This window comes from Aspergillus sydowii (assembly GCF_001890705.1).
Source record: "Aspergillus sydowii CBS 593.65 unplaced genomic scaffold ASPSYscaffold_5, whole genome shotgun sequence".
NCBI classification, from domain to species: domain Eukaryota; kingdom Fungi; phylum Ascomycota; class Eurotiomycetes; order Eurotiales; family Aspergillaceae; genus Aspergillus; species Aspergillus sydowii.
Window position 1 is genome coordinate 649,039 of NW_024467863.1, and position 16,979 is coordinate 666,017.

Genomic DNA, 16,979 nt, shown 5'->3' on the forward strand with positions numbered 1-16,979 from the left:
CAAGGTGGCCAGCTGCAAAGTGCGCAAACGATATGTGAATAATGTACAATCAATGCTGTCATCTATCTATATCTTATTCTACATCAGACTCGTTCGTCCTCCAACTTCTCGTCCCCCTTCTCCGTTCGGCATTTCGCCATCGCGGCCCTCGACAAACTCCCGGTAGATCGCAAGTAGGCGTCTCCTCTCAGCTTCACTGAGCGAACTGCGCGTCGTATTCAAGGCCCGCTCCATGTGCTCCCATCGAACTATAATCTCTTCGCGAATCTCATCCGACCCTTGCTCGTTGGGGTTGCTCGTTGCGTTGGCTGGAGCTGGGTTAGCACCCCCTTGCTCCAGTTGCCGTTGACGGCGCCGTGCGTTTTTCAGCGCATCAAGTTTGGATGCCACCACCGCTGGTGCCGGCATTGCCACAGACCCAGCCCGCTGTTCCAGGTCGGAATACAGGAACTGGATGAACGAACGACTGCTTGTGCTGGGGGCGGAGGTTTTTGCAGTTTTCGCGGCCGGCTTATCACCCGTTCGGTCTCCTAGAGCATCATGTACCGCCTCGAGATGAGCATTATAGACCACCGCCTGTAAATCAGCACCGGAGAATCCTGCTGTGCGTTCTGCTACCTCATCTAGTCGGGCTACCACCTCTTCACTCATTAGAAGTTTCTTGCTAACGGCTTGGATAATGTCAGCCCGGTCAGCATGGTTAGGCATATCACAAAGCAGCGACTTGTCCAGACGACCCGGACGGAGCAACGCAGGGTCAATTAGATCCGGTCGCGATGTTGCTGCGAGAACGTAGACTCCCGATAGACCCTCGGCACCGTCCATTTGCGTGAGAAGCTGGTTGACAACTCGATCTGTAACTCCAGTAGAGTCATGCCCACGTTTGGGTGCGATACTGTCAAACTCGTCGAAGAAGAGGATACATGGTCGGGCAGCCTGTGCTCGTTCGAACAAGTCTCGTACACTCTTCTCACTAGCACCAATGTATTTGTTGAGGATCTCTGGACCCTTGACGCTGATGAAATTTAGACCGCACTCGCCTGCCACGGCACTTGCCAGCATGGTTTTACCGCATCCGGGAAACCCGTAGAGTAGTAGACCGGACCGCAACCGCAGTGGACACTGTGCGAAAATAGGAGCATACTTTGTCGGGTACTGCAAAGTTTCCAACAACATCTGGCGAGTATCGTGCAGGCCACCAATGGAAGAGAAAGTTGTCGTGGATGACGTGAGGGTCACATTGCGAAGCGACGCTGGGGTAAAATCCTTGATAGCATTATCAAAGTCTTTTAATCCGAGCGTGACTGCCTTTGAATCATCCGATGACTCGGTAACAGACCTAATGAGGGCTTCATTGCGTGCGCGGGAAACCAGCAGCACCAAGTCACCAGGCATAAAACCNTCGGTCTTTCCAGCTAAGTCGAGAAAGTCGACATCCCGCGCAAGAATGAACCCATCGCCACCAGATGAGCTTGGTCGGCTTCCTGGATTTGAAGGATCCAACCAAGAATCATTAGTAGAAGAACTGGCTGCTCTCGTATGGCCATTAGTGACTGGCCCCGCTTCTGCAGTGGTTCCCGCGGCTCCCCGGTCTTGACTCGTGAGGTACTCAAGCACTTTGCGTCGCCCTTCTTTGTCCGGCGCCCTCAGGTGAATTACTTCTCGAACCACATGCCCGCCCACGATAACGTTGTTTAACGATTCCTTTGATTGCGCTGTTGCGAGAAGAACAACTCCTGAGTTCATAGAGCAGAACTCGTGTACCATAGAGCAAATCACTTCACTGTTCTGACGGCTACGGCCATTGTCTCCCCCAACTTGCAATTCTGTTTCCACTGGGCACAACTTGTCAAGATCGTCAAGAATTACAGCGGATTTTCCACCAAGGCGGGCGCACCAGGCTGCGGACATGAATAAACGTGTCAAAGTCTCCTTGATATTGGAGATTCGAGTCTCGTCAGTCACAAGTTTACGGCAAGAGAAGTACTTCACATTGAAGAGAGACTCCTTCTGTAAACGATGTGCTAAGAGTTGTCCCAAGACAGTCTTCCCAGATCCGAGACCTCCGGTTACTAAAACAGAACAGGATTTGGAGAGATTGTCTAATGCTTGCGAGATGACTTGGTCGATGCCAACCATGGGCGGAGCAGTAGCCGGGATCGGGTCCTCCATGGCGAGATTCAACGCATTCTGTTCGGTTGGTTTTGGTATTTCAGCCTGGATTTCAAGAGGCAGTTTCGCGTCAGACCCTAATAACCACCCAAACTCCGACTTTGATGCATCAGAGTTGCTTTTCAAGGGAGGATCAAAACGAATCAGAGCCCCGTCGAATGCAGACACGGTTGATTGGTTATCGGATCTCGGAAGAACCATACCATCAGTCAGGGGTCCTGTAAGTAGGCCCTTGCCAGAACCCGTACTGCCGTAGAGGACCTTGATACGCTCCGCTAATGCATCCTTTGCAGCGATTGTATCGGATCCAAATTTCAACCCGTCCTTCCGCTTTGATGCATCCATTAGGAAAGGATAGACTTTGAGTGACTTGGTAGCGGACCGCTGCAGTGGCGGAGGCGCTGCCTCAACGCGAATGATACCGCCTACCATCCCTTCTGCCCCTATAGCCGAGCAAAGGACTGAAGAAAGGGCGACATGTTGAGTGTCCGGTGCATCAACCCAAGAAATCAACTTGGCCACAAGTTTTGTCGTAGGGGTGCCGGCATCACTAGCCTTTTGCTCCGCTTGACTCATTTGCTGCTGAGGGTCCGGTGGTGGCTTCAACCCAGAGGGCTGGACCACTGTGACACATGCCCAAGTAGCGCCACGGAGTTCATTCGTTGCCAGCACATCAGGGTCGAGCCAGACGCGGAAGCCCTCGTTATTATCCTCCTCGGATTCTTCATCAAAATACTGACCCGACCATTGGCGATCAAGTCCTCTAAAGTAAAGCGCGCCTCGGCTTGTTTCGGATTTGGTGCTCTTACCACGTACGGTACTTCCTCCACTGCTTCGTCCGCCAGCACTTCTCTTGCTGCTGCCGGTGACACTCCGGTTGTCACCGCGGGATACCCGCGTATTTGCCTTCGGACGAGTCTTGGGCGCAACAATAACCTCGGCATCAGGGGCAATCTTAGCGAATGGAGATGTGTTCGACGGAGCAGGAGTCAGCGACGTAATGACTATATTCGCCGTAGATGTGGGGGACAGATGTAGAGCTAGGGGATGCATATGATCGGCTTGCGACGTGTACGTAGGATTTGGCAGAGCGCGGATTTGTGACAAAAGATTGAGCTCTAAAAACGTCGCGTGAAGTTCAATGACTGGAGATATAATCAGCGACTGAATGCGCGCGCCAAGGGGGGGAATGCAAACATACTCTCCCAGTCTTCTGGTGTCAAAGGCTCAATATTGATGGTATGAGCCACCGGCGGATCGAGGTGAATAAATATGCCGACCTAAACATTGTTAAGATCAAGAGAATTGTCAGAATACCAATATATGCTTACTCTCTGTCCCTCACTTAAGCCAAGGACCCTCCCAAACGTGGTATCCAACTCAACCGTAGAAGCATCCTGTTCCCTTGTAGAGGATGAATTGTTGATACCATCTCTTCCTACAACGGGGGCAATTCTCCGTTTGCTCGGCATTCCTGTCCACCCCAGGTAACATGATCGCGGGGTATTGCCGCCATTGTTGGCGCGCCCCACGGTCGGGCGAAATTGTAACTCGACAATCACATTCTGTGCAGTCTGATGTACAGTCAGATGCTGTTCATACTCTTTAATGCAGGAAAGCAGAGCGAGGTGAGCTTACTGTGTTCGCATTGACCAACAGAGAAACCAGTGAAGGCGGCAAGTTCACGAGGCAGTTCTTTAGAGGTACCAAGGCGACCTCAGCGGTAGTGGAGGGCTTTCTGGGCGCCATTCTCAGGCGCACACTGACAGATTCTTGCCGGTCAAGGGCAGCGCAGAATATACAGACCGACGGACAGTGAAGAGGAGGAAACGTGGGTTGGGGGCATGGAAAGGAAGTGCCAGCGCCGGCTTCGACCCCGGACTCCGCAGATCAAGTGCACGCCCGGCCGAGCCGAGTTGTTCCTCGATGTCGGACCGAGACTTTTTCCGTTCCGTTTCACGTGTTTCCGGCTTTCTTTTTTGGGTATCGCGTTGCTGCCTCGCAAAAGAGGCATGAATACCGCGACGCGTTGTTCGCGTCCGCGACGTGCTTCAGGCCTCAGGCTGCAAATTCAACTCCTTTGCTGGTGAAATCTGTCTGGCGCCCAGCCTTCTTTAAAGTTACAACTTCCGCAACACCTGAGCCCCTCTTCTTGCAGAGCTTCCGGACACACAATTGAACCAACTGTTCCTGTCGCGGTCGCTCCATCATGGCTTTGAATCAGTACCCTCCCCCTGTTGATTACAATGGGCAGCTCGACGCTTTCAAGGATTTCCTCAAACACTTCAAAACCTTGGAATCGGCCTCCGCATCCGCAGCGACGGAAGCTATCCAGGACCTAAACCTTGACGAAGATGGCACCAGCGACGAGTACGACTTCATGGATGACGCTGATGAGAGTGGAGCGCAGAGCAGAGGAGCGCGCCAGAACAAGGAGCCAAAGCTCAAGTACATGCAGATGCTACAGGACGTTGCAGATCGCGAACGCTCTGACATTCTGATTGAGCTGGATGACCTGATTACTGTGGGTGCTATTTCCGATCCATCGTACGAAAACAATGTCTAACGATGTCCTGGACTAGTATGAGAGATCGCTGCCCGAAGAAGTTGATTTGAAGCTTAGCGATTCGGTCCAAAAGAATGCCAAACGCTACGTTGAGGTTATGTCTCAGGCAGTTGATGCCGTTATGCCCAAGGAGACCAAGGAAATCACGTAAGTAGTTATATTTATAGACGTAATGGTCTTGCGCTGAATTGCCAACAGGTTCAAAGATGATGTTCTTGATGTGATCATGTCACAGCGCGAAAAACGCAACGAGGCCATGACAATGGCTGCAGAAGCCGATATTGACGCCGCATTGCCACCCTCGATGTTCCCCGCAGAGCTAACTCGCCGATACACCCTGAATTTCAAGCCTGTTACTCCCTCTGGGTCCAGCAGCGAACGCGCCTCCAAAGCACTCGCCGTGCGGAATGTGCGCGCAGAGCATCTCGGTAACCTCATTACAGTCCGCGGCATCACAACACGAGTATCAGATGTTAAACCGGCTGTCCAAATTAATGCCTACACTTGTGACCGCTGCGGAAACGAGGTGTTCCAACCAGTGACAACGAAACAGTTCACTCCCATGACTGAATGCGTGTCACCCGAGTGCAAGGAAAACAATACCAAGGGTCAACTCTTCCTCTCCACTAGGGCGTCCAAGTTCATTCCTTTCCAGGAAGTCAAGATTCAAGAGATGGCGGACCAAGTGCCTGTCGGTCACATCCCACGAACCATGACAGTTAACTGCTCCGGATCGCTTACGCGGCAGCTCAACCCCGGTGATATGGTGGATATTGCCGGTATATTCCTTCCGACACCGTACACCGGCTTCAGAGCGATCCGCGCAGGGTTACTCACAGATACCTATCTCGAAGCTCAGCATGTCACGCAGCACAAGAAGTCCTATACCGACATTGGTATGGACAGCAGAACCCTTCGCAAGATCGAAAAATACCAGAACTCAGGCAATATGTATGAATACCTCGCGCGATCAATCGCCCCTGAAATCTACGGTCATTTGGACGTTAAAAAGGCGCTCCTTCTGCTCCTCATTGGCGGCGTTACGAAAGAAATGGGAGACGGAATGCATATTCGTGGAGATATCAACATCTGCCTGATGGGTGACCCTGGTGTTGCCAAATCGCAGTTGTTAAAGTACATTGCTAAGGTCGCACCGAGAGGTGTTTACACAACAGGTCGTGGTAGCAGTGGTGTCGGTCTCACAGCCGCAGTCATGCGTGACCCTGTTACAGACGAGATGGTACTCGAGGGAGGAGCTCTCGTGTTAGCAGATAATGGTATTTGCTGTATCGATGAATTCGACAAGATGGAGGACGGAGACCGAACTGCAATCCACGAAGTCATGGAACAGCAAACCATCTCCATTTCCAAGGCAGGAATAACCACCACCCTTAATGCTCGTACTTCTATTCTTGCCGCAGCCAACCCGCTGTATGGCCGATACAACCCACGAGTATCTCCCGTTGAAAATATCAATCTGCCGGCAGCCTTGCTCTCGCGTTTCGACGTGATGTTCCTCATCCTCGACACTCCCTCCCAGGAAGGAGACGAGGAGCTGGCCAACCACGTTACTTACGTCCACATGCACAACAAGCATCCCGAGAACGAAGACGCAGGTGTCATTTTCTCGCCCCACGAGGTCCGCCAGTACATTGCCAAGGCGCGAACATACCGACCCGTCGTTCCCTCGAGAATCTCTGACTACATGGTCGGAGCTTATGTGCAGATGAGGAAGCGCCAGAAGCGCGACGAAGCAAACAAGAAGCAGTTCTCTCACGTTACCCCGCGTACCTTGCTCGGCGTTGTCCGTATCTCCCAAGCCCTTGCCCGACTTCGGTTCAGTGAGGAAGTCGAAACTTCAGACGTTGACGAGGCTCTCCGTCTGGTCGAGGTCAGCAGAGCATCTCTGTCCAACGACGGCCAGGGTCACCTTGACCAGACCCCGACGTCCAAAATCTACAACCTTATTCGCAGCATGCACGAAAGCGGTGCTGCTGCCGTTGGAGACGGTGAAGATGGCGAGCTCAACCTAAGGAGGATTCGGGAGAGAGTCCTGGCCAAGGGCTTCACTGAAGACCAGCTCTCAACGACGATTGAGGAATATCAAATCTCTAACGTAAGTTTTTTAACCCCCCCTTGGAATTACTTCGGATCACCCGCTGACATACTGCTTTTTAGATCTGGCAAGTTATCGCCAACGGAACGCGTCTTGTCTTCCTTGACAATGCGGATGACATGGACATGTAATGAGAAATCTACCCTACTAAAATTTCTGGGTCTTTACGTTATTACTAGCTTATTTATATTGGTCTTCAAAGAGTAGTGCATGAGGCGGGTCGAATTGGTCCGGTGTTTCGGTGTATCGTTGGCTATCTTGATTTTTATTTTCCTTTCTTTTGTTCTATCAAATGACCTGGGATATTTGTTATCATTTGCCTTCTACAGCAAGTCAGATCGGTATATAATAAAACTACATGGTATACCCATTATAGCCGAACTGATCAGTGCAATGTAATATGCCCAATTCCAGCGAGTCTAGAAACATATCCGCAGGAATATCAGCGCCCACTATAGGATTTCTGGGCGACTCGATAAGTGAGCAAGATATACATCAGGGAGTCTTTTCCGCCTATTATATATAGCTGAAAATTATTTATTCTCATTAATGGTCCTATTCAAGGGACAAAGGCCCAATAACGAACAAATATATTACTGAACCCGAAATCCAGTTTGAGCAGCAATTCATATCCATCCTCATGCCCCAATTGGATATCCATCCACTCTATCCAAATCAAACAGTACACTTATCATAAATTGGAACCTCAGCACAAAGCTGAGAACTGGCACCGTACGGGTTATCGCAAAGCGTGTTGCACTCGGTGGACTCTGGTGTAAAGACCAGGAACTCATAGTCCGGCATGGCGAGGCGAAACTGCTTCGAGATGTCGTTGTTGTGCTTCGACGCCTTGTATCCAGCGCGGCACGCGCAGTGGAAACGGCTTCCGGTGTTAATGCACGAGGTTGTGATGTCGCAGTGATTCTCGCCGGAGATGGGGTTGCAGGTTCCGCACTTGGGGGGCGGTCTGGGGTGAGGGTTTGCGCTCACCACGGAGGCTGTGGCGAGCAGGAGGGTGCTGAGGAGGGTGAGGGACTTCATGATTGTTTATTATTGGGGCTCTTGGTTTAATTGGAATTTGGTCAAGTTGGAATGAGGTCGGGCTGAAGAAGCTTTGCTTGAAGAGTGTTGACGAGGAACTGTTTGCAGAATACCTAGACCTTTATATACCTCGACCGGATATATTTTTGGAACTGAAACTGGAACTGGCTCTGGTCGGGCTAAGATGACCGGATGGAGGGGGTATGCGATATGTGGTGCAGCGTATGCCTCCATAGCAGCCCGTCGGCAAGCCCTAAGCAATCCATGGCAAAGTCAAGATCGAAGCTCGATCCAATGAGCCGGATCACCGTGTCACGAGAAGCCGGGAACCGACAAAGAAGGATCCAGCGGCTGAGACATGTTTCTCTCGATGTGCTGGCGTGCTGCAGACTGCATTGCGAGTGAGCATTCTCAGCGGTTGAACCAGAAAGCCACTGTATGCCAGGGTTGAGGAACTGGCTTGGATACGAGATCTTGCGTCACGACAAGACTAGACATCGGCCTGGATTGCTTTGCGAATTATTTATGGGCTTGTCATTTAGTATTCGGATACTTCACTTCACGCCAACAAAGTGTTCCAACCCGACAATGTAGATACAAATGGGATGATTGCCGTAGCTTGGTGAGGGAGTTCTTGCGGTTGATTTCCCCGCTCTGGAGGCGAACTGCCCGTCAGCGACAACATTGGTGGTCTGATCATGAACGATGGATGGAAACTGCTTACTACCAATCGTTGTTCGTTTCTGGAGCATGGACACTGAACCGGTCCTGCGGGGTGAGATATTCTTGCCTCATAGCCGAGACGAGGTCTGGGGGTGTCGAGAACCCCGGAATGTGGGCGAGGGAGAGTTTGGAACTTGGCAAATAACAAGAGCTCCAAAACGAGGTCTCCCCGGCCAGGGTTTCCAGCCTTGGAAGACTCTGGCATGGCAGATGTGGATGCGTCAGATTGGTTCGAAGGAGAGACGCCAATCTATCTGACTTGAATAGTACATTTGTTTCCGCGCTGTCAGCTGGCGCGTGAAGTCAAGACTTGCGCGCAAATATCTACGGGAATCGGGTATGATGGATTCCTAAACCACAAATCCCCGGAAATGGACGGAAATTTACAAAAGAAGAAACCACTGCGAATCGGCCGACATGCTAATTCTTGTCAGATTATAAGTAGTCTCTGTGACTAGGCGCAGATAGACCATCGCACTAGCTATGTTCTAAAGATGCACCTTGGATCCTTCAGGCTCCCCAATGAGCGTCAAGAAACTGTCGTGGACTTCATCGGTGAGATCACTCGCTTGCATGCTCCTTCCCTTTGCTTTGAAAGCCCGACGAGAGCATTCTCTCGTGATAGAACTGCCTGCCCATGCAACAAGCAGCAATGTCGTCGCCGGGGACATCCTTTTCTCCGATTCCAGCTCTGCTTGGATTTCCTGCTTGGACTGCGCCTCCTTCGAGTTCTCTTGCTCGCCCGAATCCCACAGTGCATTGTGGTAAGCTGCTCTCCAACCCATCAGTGTTCCCAATGAACCAGTGAGAGTGTCCCCCTGACCGCCACTGCGCTTCAGCCCTCCCTTGATATCAGAGACAATGCTCGTAACTCCATTCGAAATCACATCGTGCGGTCCCTTTTGGACGATGGTGACACCGCCAAGGGCCTCCGAAAGTTTCTCGCACGCCTCTGCTTCCCGGCTCGTCTTGTCTCCACCACCGTCGTCAGATGCGATCTGAGCTAGACTTGGGACATCAATCCCAAGCGCCTTGGCTAGACGGCTGAACTCGTTGACGTTGGGAGTCAAGATGCATTCCTTGTATCCCTTCACAATGTCTGGATCTTCCGTAACCAGAAGAAGTCCATCTGCATCCAGGATAAACGGTATTGAGCGGGACCGTGCTTCCTTCATTACTTCTCTGACTACCTGCAGCGTAACTCCATCCCGACCCAGACCAGGTCCAATAACAAGCGCATGAAGTCTGGAAAGCATTGAGGTAATGGGACTTGCTAAGCTCGAAGCATTAATGGAGTTCGGATCCTTAACCGAGTTGCTGCTCGGTAAGATCGGATGCACCATCAGGTTTGGGGAATATGATTTGATGACCTGGAATTTGAGTATGAGTACTATTTGAGGGTTCACTCTTGACTGGAGGAGCTTACGGTAGCAGCTGAGCTCTCGCAAATAACATGGCTCTACGTTGAAATAATTAGCTTAATACGCGCAAACCGAACAAGATAGCGCAGTCGTACCATATCACATCCTAGTGTGCAGTTAGTATAGTGAAAATCGAATGTCGGGATAAGCATAAGCTTAAATACCTAGTCGTGCTGACGCCATGGCAGAGAAGTATGGTGCACCTGTGTAGCTTGTTGGGTTCAGCCCCATCCGCCTGCCAGCGCCATAGAGAAGACATACTCAAGCGAGCCCCCTATAACAGCGATCCGACCCTGTTGCCCTGCAATTACATGCAGTTAATATATAGTCTTGAGAGCTTACAGCGTGAGTCTGGATCAGGCGATCACTTACCCTTGTGGAATTTCTCCAGCATTGGAGGGACGATCTTGCGGGCTCTTTTGAATAGCACCTTCGAAGGCACTGAAATATGATGAACCTTGTCCATGGCCGCGGAATTTCTAAGTATACGATTAAAATGTTGGAAGTGGAAAAGATTGTTGTGTAAAGATAAAACCCCGCGAGGGTGAAGGTGAGGAATGTTGATTGAGAGCTGATGAGCCAGTGATGTCAGCGCCCGGTGGGGCTGATGCAATCAGGGCTCTATACTAGATAAGGTTTATAGTCTACCACGCAAATGGGAACTTTTGGATAAAAAAGGAGAGCTGAAGTGCTAGACCCCCAAAGAATGGTCATAAAGACAAGAATCTACACCGAATCTACCTAAGTAATATGAACAATGACGCCTGCGTATCAGCCACAATGCAAAACATGAAGTTGGCGGGGAGAACGGTGTTGCCCCCCATCTACCAATACCTTAACGCTCCCTGATGCTTGAGAATAATATGTTAACAAGAAATAGACCAAGACGTACAAAGTAAACCAAGAAGGTGAGAGGCATATCAAGTGTAATAAATAAAGCCACTTCTGCAATGCAACCCCCGGGTATTCCATGCTGATGCTCCGGTTCCAGATTGAACAATCGAATGATAACGATAAGATAAGAAACGAAAAAGTTGAAATAGTCAGTAACCGCGAAGAAAGAGTTGCAGTTAGTGCCTCTTAGACGCCAACGAAGCGAGCTTCTTGCGGCGCTCCATCTTCTCCTTCTTAGCTGCAGCCTCTGCAAGCATGTCTGCTTCATCCTCACGTCTGGCTGCAGCCAGCGCTAGTGCTTCCTCTTGCTCCACATCACCTAGACCTGCTTCCATGTCGGAAGATTCTGAGTAGTAATCGTCATAGTCATCCGCGTAGTCACCCTCGTCTTCTTCATCTGTTCCAAGATACTCGTCTACTCGTGATCGTTTATTTGCCTTGAACTGACCACGGCGATCGCCATTCCGACTCGGAAGATTGGCAGTGCCACGGTATTCTGGCTGGGAGGGCGGCGGCCTTGCAGTGCCCTTGTAGGTTGGTTCCTCAGTTCCTTGTTTGTTACCAGCCTTTAGATTCCCAAATCTGCTAGTTGCAGATGTGGCAGAAGAAGAGCCCCCTCGGTTTGCTTGTTTGGCGTCTTTCTCCTTCGCCTGAGCCTCCATAAACCGTTTCTTGCGCTCCATTTTGCTCAGCTTCTCCTTGGGCACTGATTGATGTTTGAACATCCCCACCTGAGTGGGAGCATTCTGTTGCGCAGCTTTTGCCTTTGCCATTATTTCCGCATAGGAACCCTTTGGTGGGGGTTTTGATGAGACTGGCGGCGTCTTTCTGGCAGTCGCTACATTACTGCTTGCTGTGGGTTTTGTGGGTTTTGTCATGGTAGCCGGACGTTGGTTGGGTAGCGCTGAAGTATTTGCTGATTTTCCGGGCGCTGGCCTGGAGGGGATTTGTGCCCCAGGCTTCTGAGTCCGTGGCAGCGGCTCCTCGGCTTTTCGTTTTGTCCCCGCTGGGACCCCATTCTTTCGCTCGATAGTGGCAGAACGACTCGTAGGCGTCGGCTTGCGAGTCTCTGGTTTCAAATTCGATGATGAGACAGAAGGAGATGGCGCGGCAGAGGATGTGGGAATCGGATTCGGTTTGCCCGTCTCGATGGACGAGAGGACAGAATCGAGGAACTGGACATGGTCAGTGGCAAATCAAAAGGCTAGGAAATCGGATTCCTTACACTCATTTTTGTCGACCTCTTGATCGACCTTGAATCAAGCGAGGGTGAGGATGAGATATTTATGCAAACAGTTTCACCGTCGGTGGTCGGTGCGAACAGGCAGCTTCATGACTCCGTCAGTGGACACCACCGAAGTAGCTCGAGAGGTGATAAGCCTATTCACGTCCTGATCGTGATTATGTCGAGCTGGCAAAAGGATGATGACGCCGCCAGGTTATTTCCCCTGTTAGCAAGTGATCCTCAAGACATTCACACGAGGCTGGGTCTCGGGTTCACGAAAGATAAAGGACAGCGTCGACCATGCTGTCTTCCTATAAGGACCAATCACGTGAGTATTGCGCCACACCACTCGCTTAGTAGGCGCCAGCCACGGGCACTAGCCACAACGCACTTTTCCACTAATTTGGTGATCTTGAACTTTTCGCTTCTTCCCTTTCCAACCACGACATCAACTCAACCCGAACTCGACGTTTCAGTCTCCGCCCAACTTGCGGTTAAATCGATTGATTCTCTTGTTCATTACACAAACTAAACAGTATGTGTTGCCCTCCCTGGCACTGGAAGGTCACCGGGATTGTCGATACTAATCGCACGTTTTCAATATAGTTCAAAATGAAGCACCTCGCAGCCTACCTCCTCCTCGGCCTTGCTGGCAACGAGAGCCCCTCTGCTTCCGACGTTAAGGAGGTTCTCTCCTCCGTCGGTGTTGACGCTGACGACGAGCGCCTCGAGAAGCTCATTGCTGAGCTCCAGGGCAAGGACATCAACGAGGTTCGTCTTGACAGATGCGCTTGAAATACTTGGCCAGCCGACTAATCAAACTTTTTCTGCAGTTGATCGCTGAGGGTACCACCAAGCTCGCTTCCGTTCCCTCTGGCGGTGGTGGTGCTGCCGCCGCCCCCGCTGCTGGTGGCGCTGCCGCCGCTGAGGCCCCTGCTGCCGAGAAGGAGGAGGAGAAGGAGGAGTCCGACGAGGACATGGGCTTCGGTCTCTTCGACTAAGCGCATCAACCGCCTCCTTACAAAAAGTGTCATATTCGCGGGGGACAGGACTCTGGCTGTTAAATTCAATATTGGAAAGAGCACTGCTAGTCAAGCCTGCATATCTGCGGCTTGCCTAATGCTGTTACGAATTATGCATACGTGAGCTCGAAAGAGTGGTAGCCAATACAGATCGTCTGACCTCCTCGAATTGCCTACATGTGCCATATAGTAAATCCGTCTGAACTGTAGAGCGAACGGCTTGAAAATCGTACATAACCCGTAAATGCAACCCATGACCCAATAAAAACGGCAAGACTGCTATGAAATTAATAACTGAAAGCGATTGGAACAATGCTTGATAGGCCAGAATAGAAAGCCTTGACCAGGGCTCCATTTTCAAAGTTGTTTTTCCCAAAGAGGCTAGCGTGGTAGGGCTTGACCCTTCGCTTAGACGAGCCCTTCCGCCCACCTCACCCAGAAGCGGTACAGTGAGCCCGCCGAACGTTCAACAGCGACACGCCATCCGACAACCATCGTCCTTTTCGCTTTTCGAGTTTCATTCGAGAAGCGACCTTGAGAGGAACAACCCGCCAAAATGTCTGACGTCGAATACGTGAGTCTTTCCCAGCCCTTGACGGACCGATGTTATGATTCGAAAGGATACTAACAAATTTCTTTAGAACGCCGAGGAGGCTGCCGGTACGTTGCATCTCGAAACAAACCCTACCCTCATTCCCCGTAATTCCCGTGAACATGCGCTGTGAAGAATTTTTGGATGGACCGTTGCGAAACTGGAACGAAATTTCGAAACTAGTTACAGGGAGATGATGGGAATGTTGTTATGTGGACAATGGGAAGAGGGATCCGCCAACTCGCAGACGCAGCACAATGAATAACGAAATTATGAGAACAAGCGCGCTGACAGGTTTCCCCTTCGACAGAGATCAAGAAGAGAAGACAGTTCCGCAAGTTTACCTACCGCGGAATCGACCTCGACCAGCTCCTCGACCTCTCCTCCGAACAGCTCCGTGATGTCGTTCACGCTCGTGCCCGCAGACGGTTCAACCGCGGTCTGAAGCGCAAGCCCATGGGTCTCATCAAGAAGCTTCGCAAGGCCAAGCAGGAGGCTAAGCCCAACGAGAAGCCCGACCTCGTCAAGACTCACCTCCGTGACATGATCGTCGTCCCCGAGATGATCGGCTCCGTCATTGGTATCTACTCCGGTAAGGAGTTCAACCAGATTGAAGTCAAGCCTGAGATGGTTGGTCACTACCTCGGTGAATTCTCTATCTCTTAGTACGTATTCCGAGTTCCCCGTTATGAGAGTGAGTGGGATCAACGCGCTAACCCCCCTTACAGCAAGCCCGTCAAGCACGGTCGTCCCGGTATTGGTGCCACCCACTCTTCTCGTTTCATTCCCCTCAAGTAAAGAAGAAAAGCTTTGCTTGGTTGTTGCGTGGAGGATTTGGGCGTACAGGAGAACAAAAATCAAAATACGAGAGGATCGGATGGATACCATTTGCGTTTGAATAGGGTTCATCTGCTTGTATGTCAAGTGCGGGTCAGCTTTTGCATCTCAATACAATGGTCTTGTCGGCATGAAAATCATGAGTCCTGCACCAAGGGAATCTATGCTCCTGTCTCACCAGGTGGGAGGTAGGGCCCTGGCTCTTTCTAGTGTAGAGAGGGTCTAATTTAACGAACATTATCTCATTTTCTTCAAATATTCGCCATGACTATGGAATGAGAGTAGACCAGTAACTACCCACGTAGCATTCGCAAGATATCAGTGACCCAGGCTTGGCCTGACAGACCGTTCCCATGACATAACCTCTTTTCATGGCGCCTTCAACTGTTGTCACGGAGCACGCACTGGAAATAGCCACTGATGAGCTTTCCAAGCTTACTCCACTGCGCTCTAATCTCGTCTCTCATGTTTCTCGGATCCAGCCCATGTCTCATAAACTCCTCATGCACGTTCGCAAAAGTCTTCTTCACTATGGTCCTAAACCCAGGAACGGTGCAATATTCCGCTTCCTTCGAAACGAGCTCCGCCAGCAGTGTCCAAGTAAGCAACCCATAGTCTAGACTCACTTCGCCAGTTCCAAGAAAATCCTCCCATCCACCTTTAACGAATTCTGGCATCGTAAGCTCGGGGGATTCCTGCGAGATCTGGAGGGTAACTTTCGCCAAGGTCCATGCATGCACGGCGCGAATAGGATGCCCCTCATAAGGGTAAGCCACGGGGTCGATACGTGAAAACCGCAGCGCACAGTTCAAAAACGCGTGGGTGAGTGCGCCATCAGAAATATCCGATACGATTATTTCGTCGAAGATAGAGACGAATGGCTGCTTTGTTTTGGGGAGCTCGCATGTGATAAGCGCCTGCAAGGTGACCGACAGTCTGTGTTTATCGTCACCTGCCTTGCCAGATTGCAACAGGGCAAATGCGCGTTCGCAAACCACTCCTGCGTCGCCAGTCGGCTCGGGGGGTTCATCGCCGGAGCACTTCTTACATTGACAGGCGAAGAAGTATCTCCCGCCTAGCTCTTTCTGCCGGATGCGTTTGGGATATGTGGTGTCGACGTAGGATATGAATATTTGTTCATCTTTGGCGATGGGGCGAACGGCTTTGATGTAGAGTTCTGGGCCGTCAAATCCCATAACAGCATTGTATTCGCAGCTGTGGTTGATCAGGGCTGCGTAGGGGTGTATGTACAGACCAACTCGGTCGTAGAATGCGTTTGTCAAGTTGAATGAGTTCAAATCAAACTGGCACCGACAATCATTAGAACTGATGTAACTTAAAAAAAAAAAAAAAAAGCCCCCCATGCTTGTTAAATTGATTGAACGGACGGAGCTCACCTTTGCACCAAAAGCAGACAGCAGCTCTTCTTCGATACCTGTTTGTGAATACTGTTTGACAGCCTTCGAGGTGAGAGAAATGCGTTCCCACTGCTCCGAGTTTCCTTCACGTATGTCCCGAATATGAGTCTCAAGTGTCTGAAACAAGTCCAGTTCCTCTTGCGTATAGGCGTTCTTCTTCGCACCAAGGCGCAGCACCATACGCATAATCGCTCTGGCATTGATAGGGAGAATTTTGGGGTGCAAGTCTTTGTAGATAGGACATTCGCGAGAATGAGCTAGTTTCCAATCCTTTGCTTGACAAGTCTATACATATCGAGTGAGTTTCAACTTCATGGTTCTAAAATGTTTAAGAAAATTGCACTTTACGTACCGTATCGCAATACTTGACGACCTGGCATCCTGCACAAGCCTTTAACACAATCTTGTTATCGGGATTGGCTTCAAGTTGTCTTTTCCCAAAACACCCAGAGCAGGTATCTGCAAGTCGTTGGGTGTCTAGCACCGCAACGAATGGGCTTTGGATGTGCAGGACGTCATCACCAGGGCGAAAGTGACTGGAGGCAAAAAGCCCCCTTCCTTGGCCGTTTGGAGCCGAGCCAGGGGTTGTTTTGGTCTGAATAGATAACTGGGACGTTGAGTCAGACATGGTTGATTTGTAGCGATGTGTGAGAGACGGTATTTAGATCATTGTTGGTTCTAGGTTTGATGTTAGCTGTATGGTCCTATTTGAGGTTTTGGGGGTCGTACGCCGAGCTTGGGAGGCTGAAGAGTGACTAAGGGATTGTTATTGGCGTCAATGGATAAAATATAGCAAATTCGGCTCTGAAAATTTTGAGCGAAAGGCTGGAGCGGGCGATGGTGACGGTAAAGTGTTTTGAAACTGAGTAATTGTGTTAGTGAAGAGTGCTTTCCACTCCGCCCCGAAAGAACTATTGAGGTTGTTTGCTACGAATCAAACTTCACTTTACGG

The 16,979-nt window shown here is 50.6% G+C and overlaps 8 protein-coding genes across 8 annotated transcripts; 3 read left to right on the plus strand and 5 right to left on the minus strand.

The window, feature by feature from the left end:
* Nucleotides 1-78: 78 nt before the first annotated feature.
* Nucleotides 79-3,921, minus strand: pex1 (AAA family ATPase peroxin 1; the record flags this gene model as incomplete). Its single annotated transcript, XM_040849449.1, has 4 exons — nt 79-3,317; nt 3,374-3,452; nt 3,504-3,746; nt 3,811-3,921. 4 exons carry the CDS (start codon nt 3,919-3,921, stop codon nt 79-81), a joined length of 3,672 nt encoding a protein of 1,223 aa, XP_040702435.1.
* A 315-nt stretch (nt 3,922-4,236) lies between these two features.
* Nucleotides 4,237-7,422, plus strand: ASPSYDRAFT_177393 (DNA replication licensing factor MCM7). Its single transcript, XM_040843470.1, has 4 exons — nt 4,237-4,696; nt 4,755-4,885; nt 4,937-6,854; nt 6,917-7,422. The coding sequence occupies exons 1-4, from the start codon at nt 4,382-4,384 to the stop codon at nt 6,983-6,985; spliced, it is 2,433 nt and encodes an 810-aa protein (XP_040702436.1). The 5' UTR covers nt 4,237-4,381; the 3' UTR covers nt 6,986-7,422.
* Nucleotides 7,423-7,475: 53 nt separating this feature from the next.
* ASPSYDRAFT_45016 (putative adhesin) lies at nt 7,476-7,955 on the minus strand. The gene has a single exon (XM_040846954.1). The coding sequence runs from the start codon at nt 7,893-7,895 to the stop codon at nt 7,530-7,532; it is 366 nt and encodes a 121-aa protein (XP_040702437.1). The 5' UTR covers nt 7,896-7,955; the 3' UTR covers nt 7,476-7,529.
* A 948-nt stretch (nt 7,956-8,903) lies between these two features.
* On the minus strand, nt 8,904-10,459 carry ASPSYDRAFT_45017 (ATP-dependent (S)-NAD(P)H-hydrate dehydratase). Its single transcript, XM_040846955.1, has 6 exons — nt 10,412-10,459; nt 10,301-10,340; nt 10,204-10,250; nt 10,135-10,145; nt 10,045-10,077; nt 8,904-9,988 (listed from the first exon to the last, which is right to left on the minus strand). The coding sequence occupies exons 1-6, from the start codon at nt 10,431-10,433 to the stop codon at nt 9,107-9,109; spliced, it is 1,035 nt and encodes a 344-aa protein (XP_040702438.1). The 5' UTR covers nt 10,434-10,459; the 3' UTR covers nt 8,904-9,106.
* A 650-nt stretch (nt 10,460-11,109) lies between these two features.
* On the minus strand, nt 11,110-12,164 carry ASPSYDRAFT_31289 (uncharacterized protein; the record flags this gene model as incomplete). Its single annotated transcript, XM_040844860.1, has 2 exons — nt 11,110-12,108; nt 12,159-12,164. 2 exons carry the CDS (start codon nt 12,162-12,164, stop codon nt 11,110-11,112), a joined length of 1,005 nt encoding a protein of 334 aa, XP_040702439.1.
* A 432-nt stretch (nt 12,165-12,596) lies between these two features.
* Nucleotides 12,597-13,458, plus strand: aspf8 (ribosomal protein P2). Its single transcript, XM_040846956.1, has 3 exons — nt 12,597-12,693; nt 12,765-12,929; nt 12,992-13,458. The coding sequence occupies exons 2-3, from the start codon at nt 12,771-12,773 to the stop codon at nt 13,157-13,159; spliced, it is 327 nt and encodes a 108-aa protein (XP_040702440.1). The 5' UTR covers nt 12,597-12,693; nt 12,765-12,770; the 3' UTR covers nt 13,160-13,458.
* Nucleotides 13,459-13,736: 278 nt separating this feature from the next.
* Nucleotides 13,737-14,570, plus strand: ASPSYDRAFT_57901 (40S ribosomal protein uS19; the record flags this gene model as incomplete). Its single annotated transcript, XM_040849450.1, has 4 exons — nt 13,737-13,754; nt 13,822-13,840; nt 14,083-14,437; nt 14,501-14,570. The coding sequence occupies 4 exons, from the start codon at nt 13,737-13,739 to the stop codon at nt 14,568-14,570; spliced, it is 462 nt and encodes a 153-aa protein (XP_040702441.1).
* Nucleotides 14,571-14,989: 419 nt separating this feature from the next.
* ASPSYDRAFT_78657 (S-adenosylmethionine-dependent methyltransferase) lies at nt 14,990-16,890 on the minus strand (the record flags this gene model as incomplete). Its single annotated transcript, XM_040850963.1, has 4 exons — nt 16,757-16,890; nt 16,380-16,705; nt 16,007-16,312; nt 14,990-15,913 (listed from the first exon to the last, which is right to left on the minus strand). Exons 2-4 carry the CDS (start codon nt 16,653-16,655, stop codon nt 14,990-14,992), a joined length of 1,506 nt encoding a protein of 501 aa, XP_040702442.1. The 5' UTR covers nt 16,656-16,705; nt 16,757-16,890.
* Nucleotides 16,891-16,979: the final 89 nt, after the last annotated feature.

Coding starts and splice junctions, on each gene's coding strand:
- ASPSYDRAFT_177393 (XM_040843470.1), top strand. CDS start 4,382: ATGGCTTTGAATCAGTACCCTCCCCCTGTTGATTACAATGGGCAGCTC. Junction 4,697..4,754: donor AGCTGGATGACCTGATTACT/GTGGGTGCTATT, acceptor GTCCTGGACTAG/TATGAGAGATCGCTGCCCGA. Junction 4,886..4,936: donor AAGGAGACCAAGGAAATCAC/GTAAGTAGTTAT, acceptor AATTGCCAACAG/GTTCAAAGATGATGTTCTTG.
- ASPSYDRAFT_45016 (XM_040846954.1), bottom strand. CDS start 7,895: ATGAAGTCCCTCACCCTCCTCAGCACCCTCCTGCTCGCCACAGCCTCC.
- ASPSYDRAFT_45017 (XM_040846955.1), bottom strand. CDS start 10,433: ATGCTGGAGAAATTCCACAAGG. Junction 10,341..10,411: donor GCTGGAGAAATTCCACAAGG/GTAAGTGATCGC, acceptor ATGTAATTGCAG/GGCAACAGGGTCGGATCGCT. Junction 10,251..10,300: donor GTTATAGGGGGCTCGCTTGA/GTATGTCTTCTC, acceptor GAACCCAACAAG/CTACACAGGTGCACCATACT.
- aspf8 (XM_040846956.1), top strand. CDS start 12,771: ATGAAGCACCTCGCAGCCTACCTCCTCCTCGGCCTTGCTGGCAACGAG. Junction 12,930..12,991: donor AGGGCAAGGACATCAACGAG/GTTCGTCTTGAC, acceptor CTTTTTCTGCAG/TTGATCGCTGAGGGTACCAC.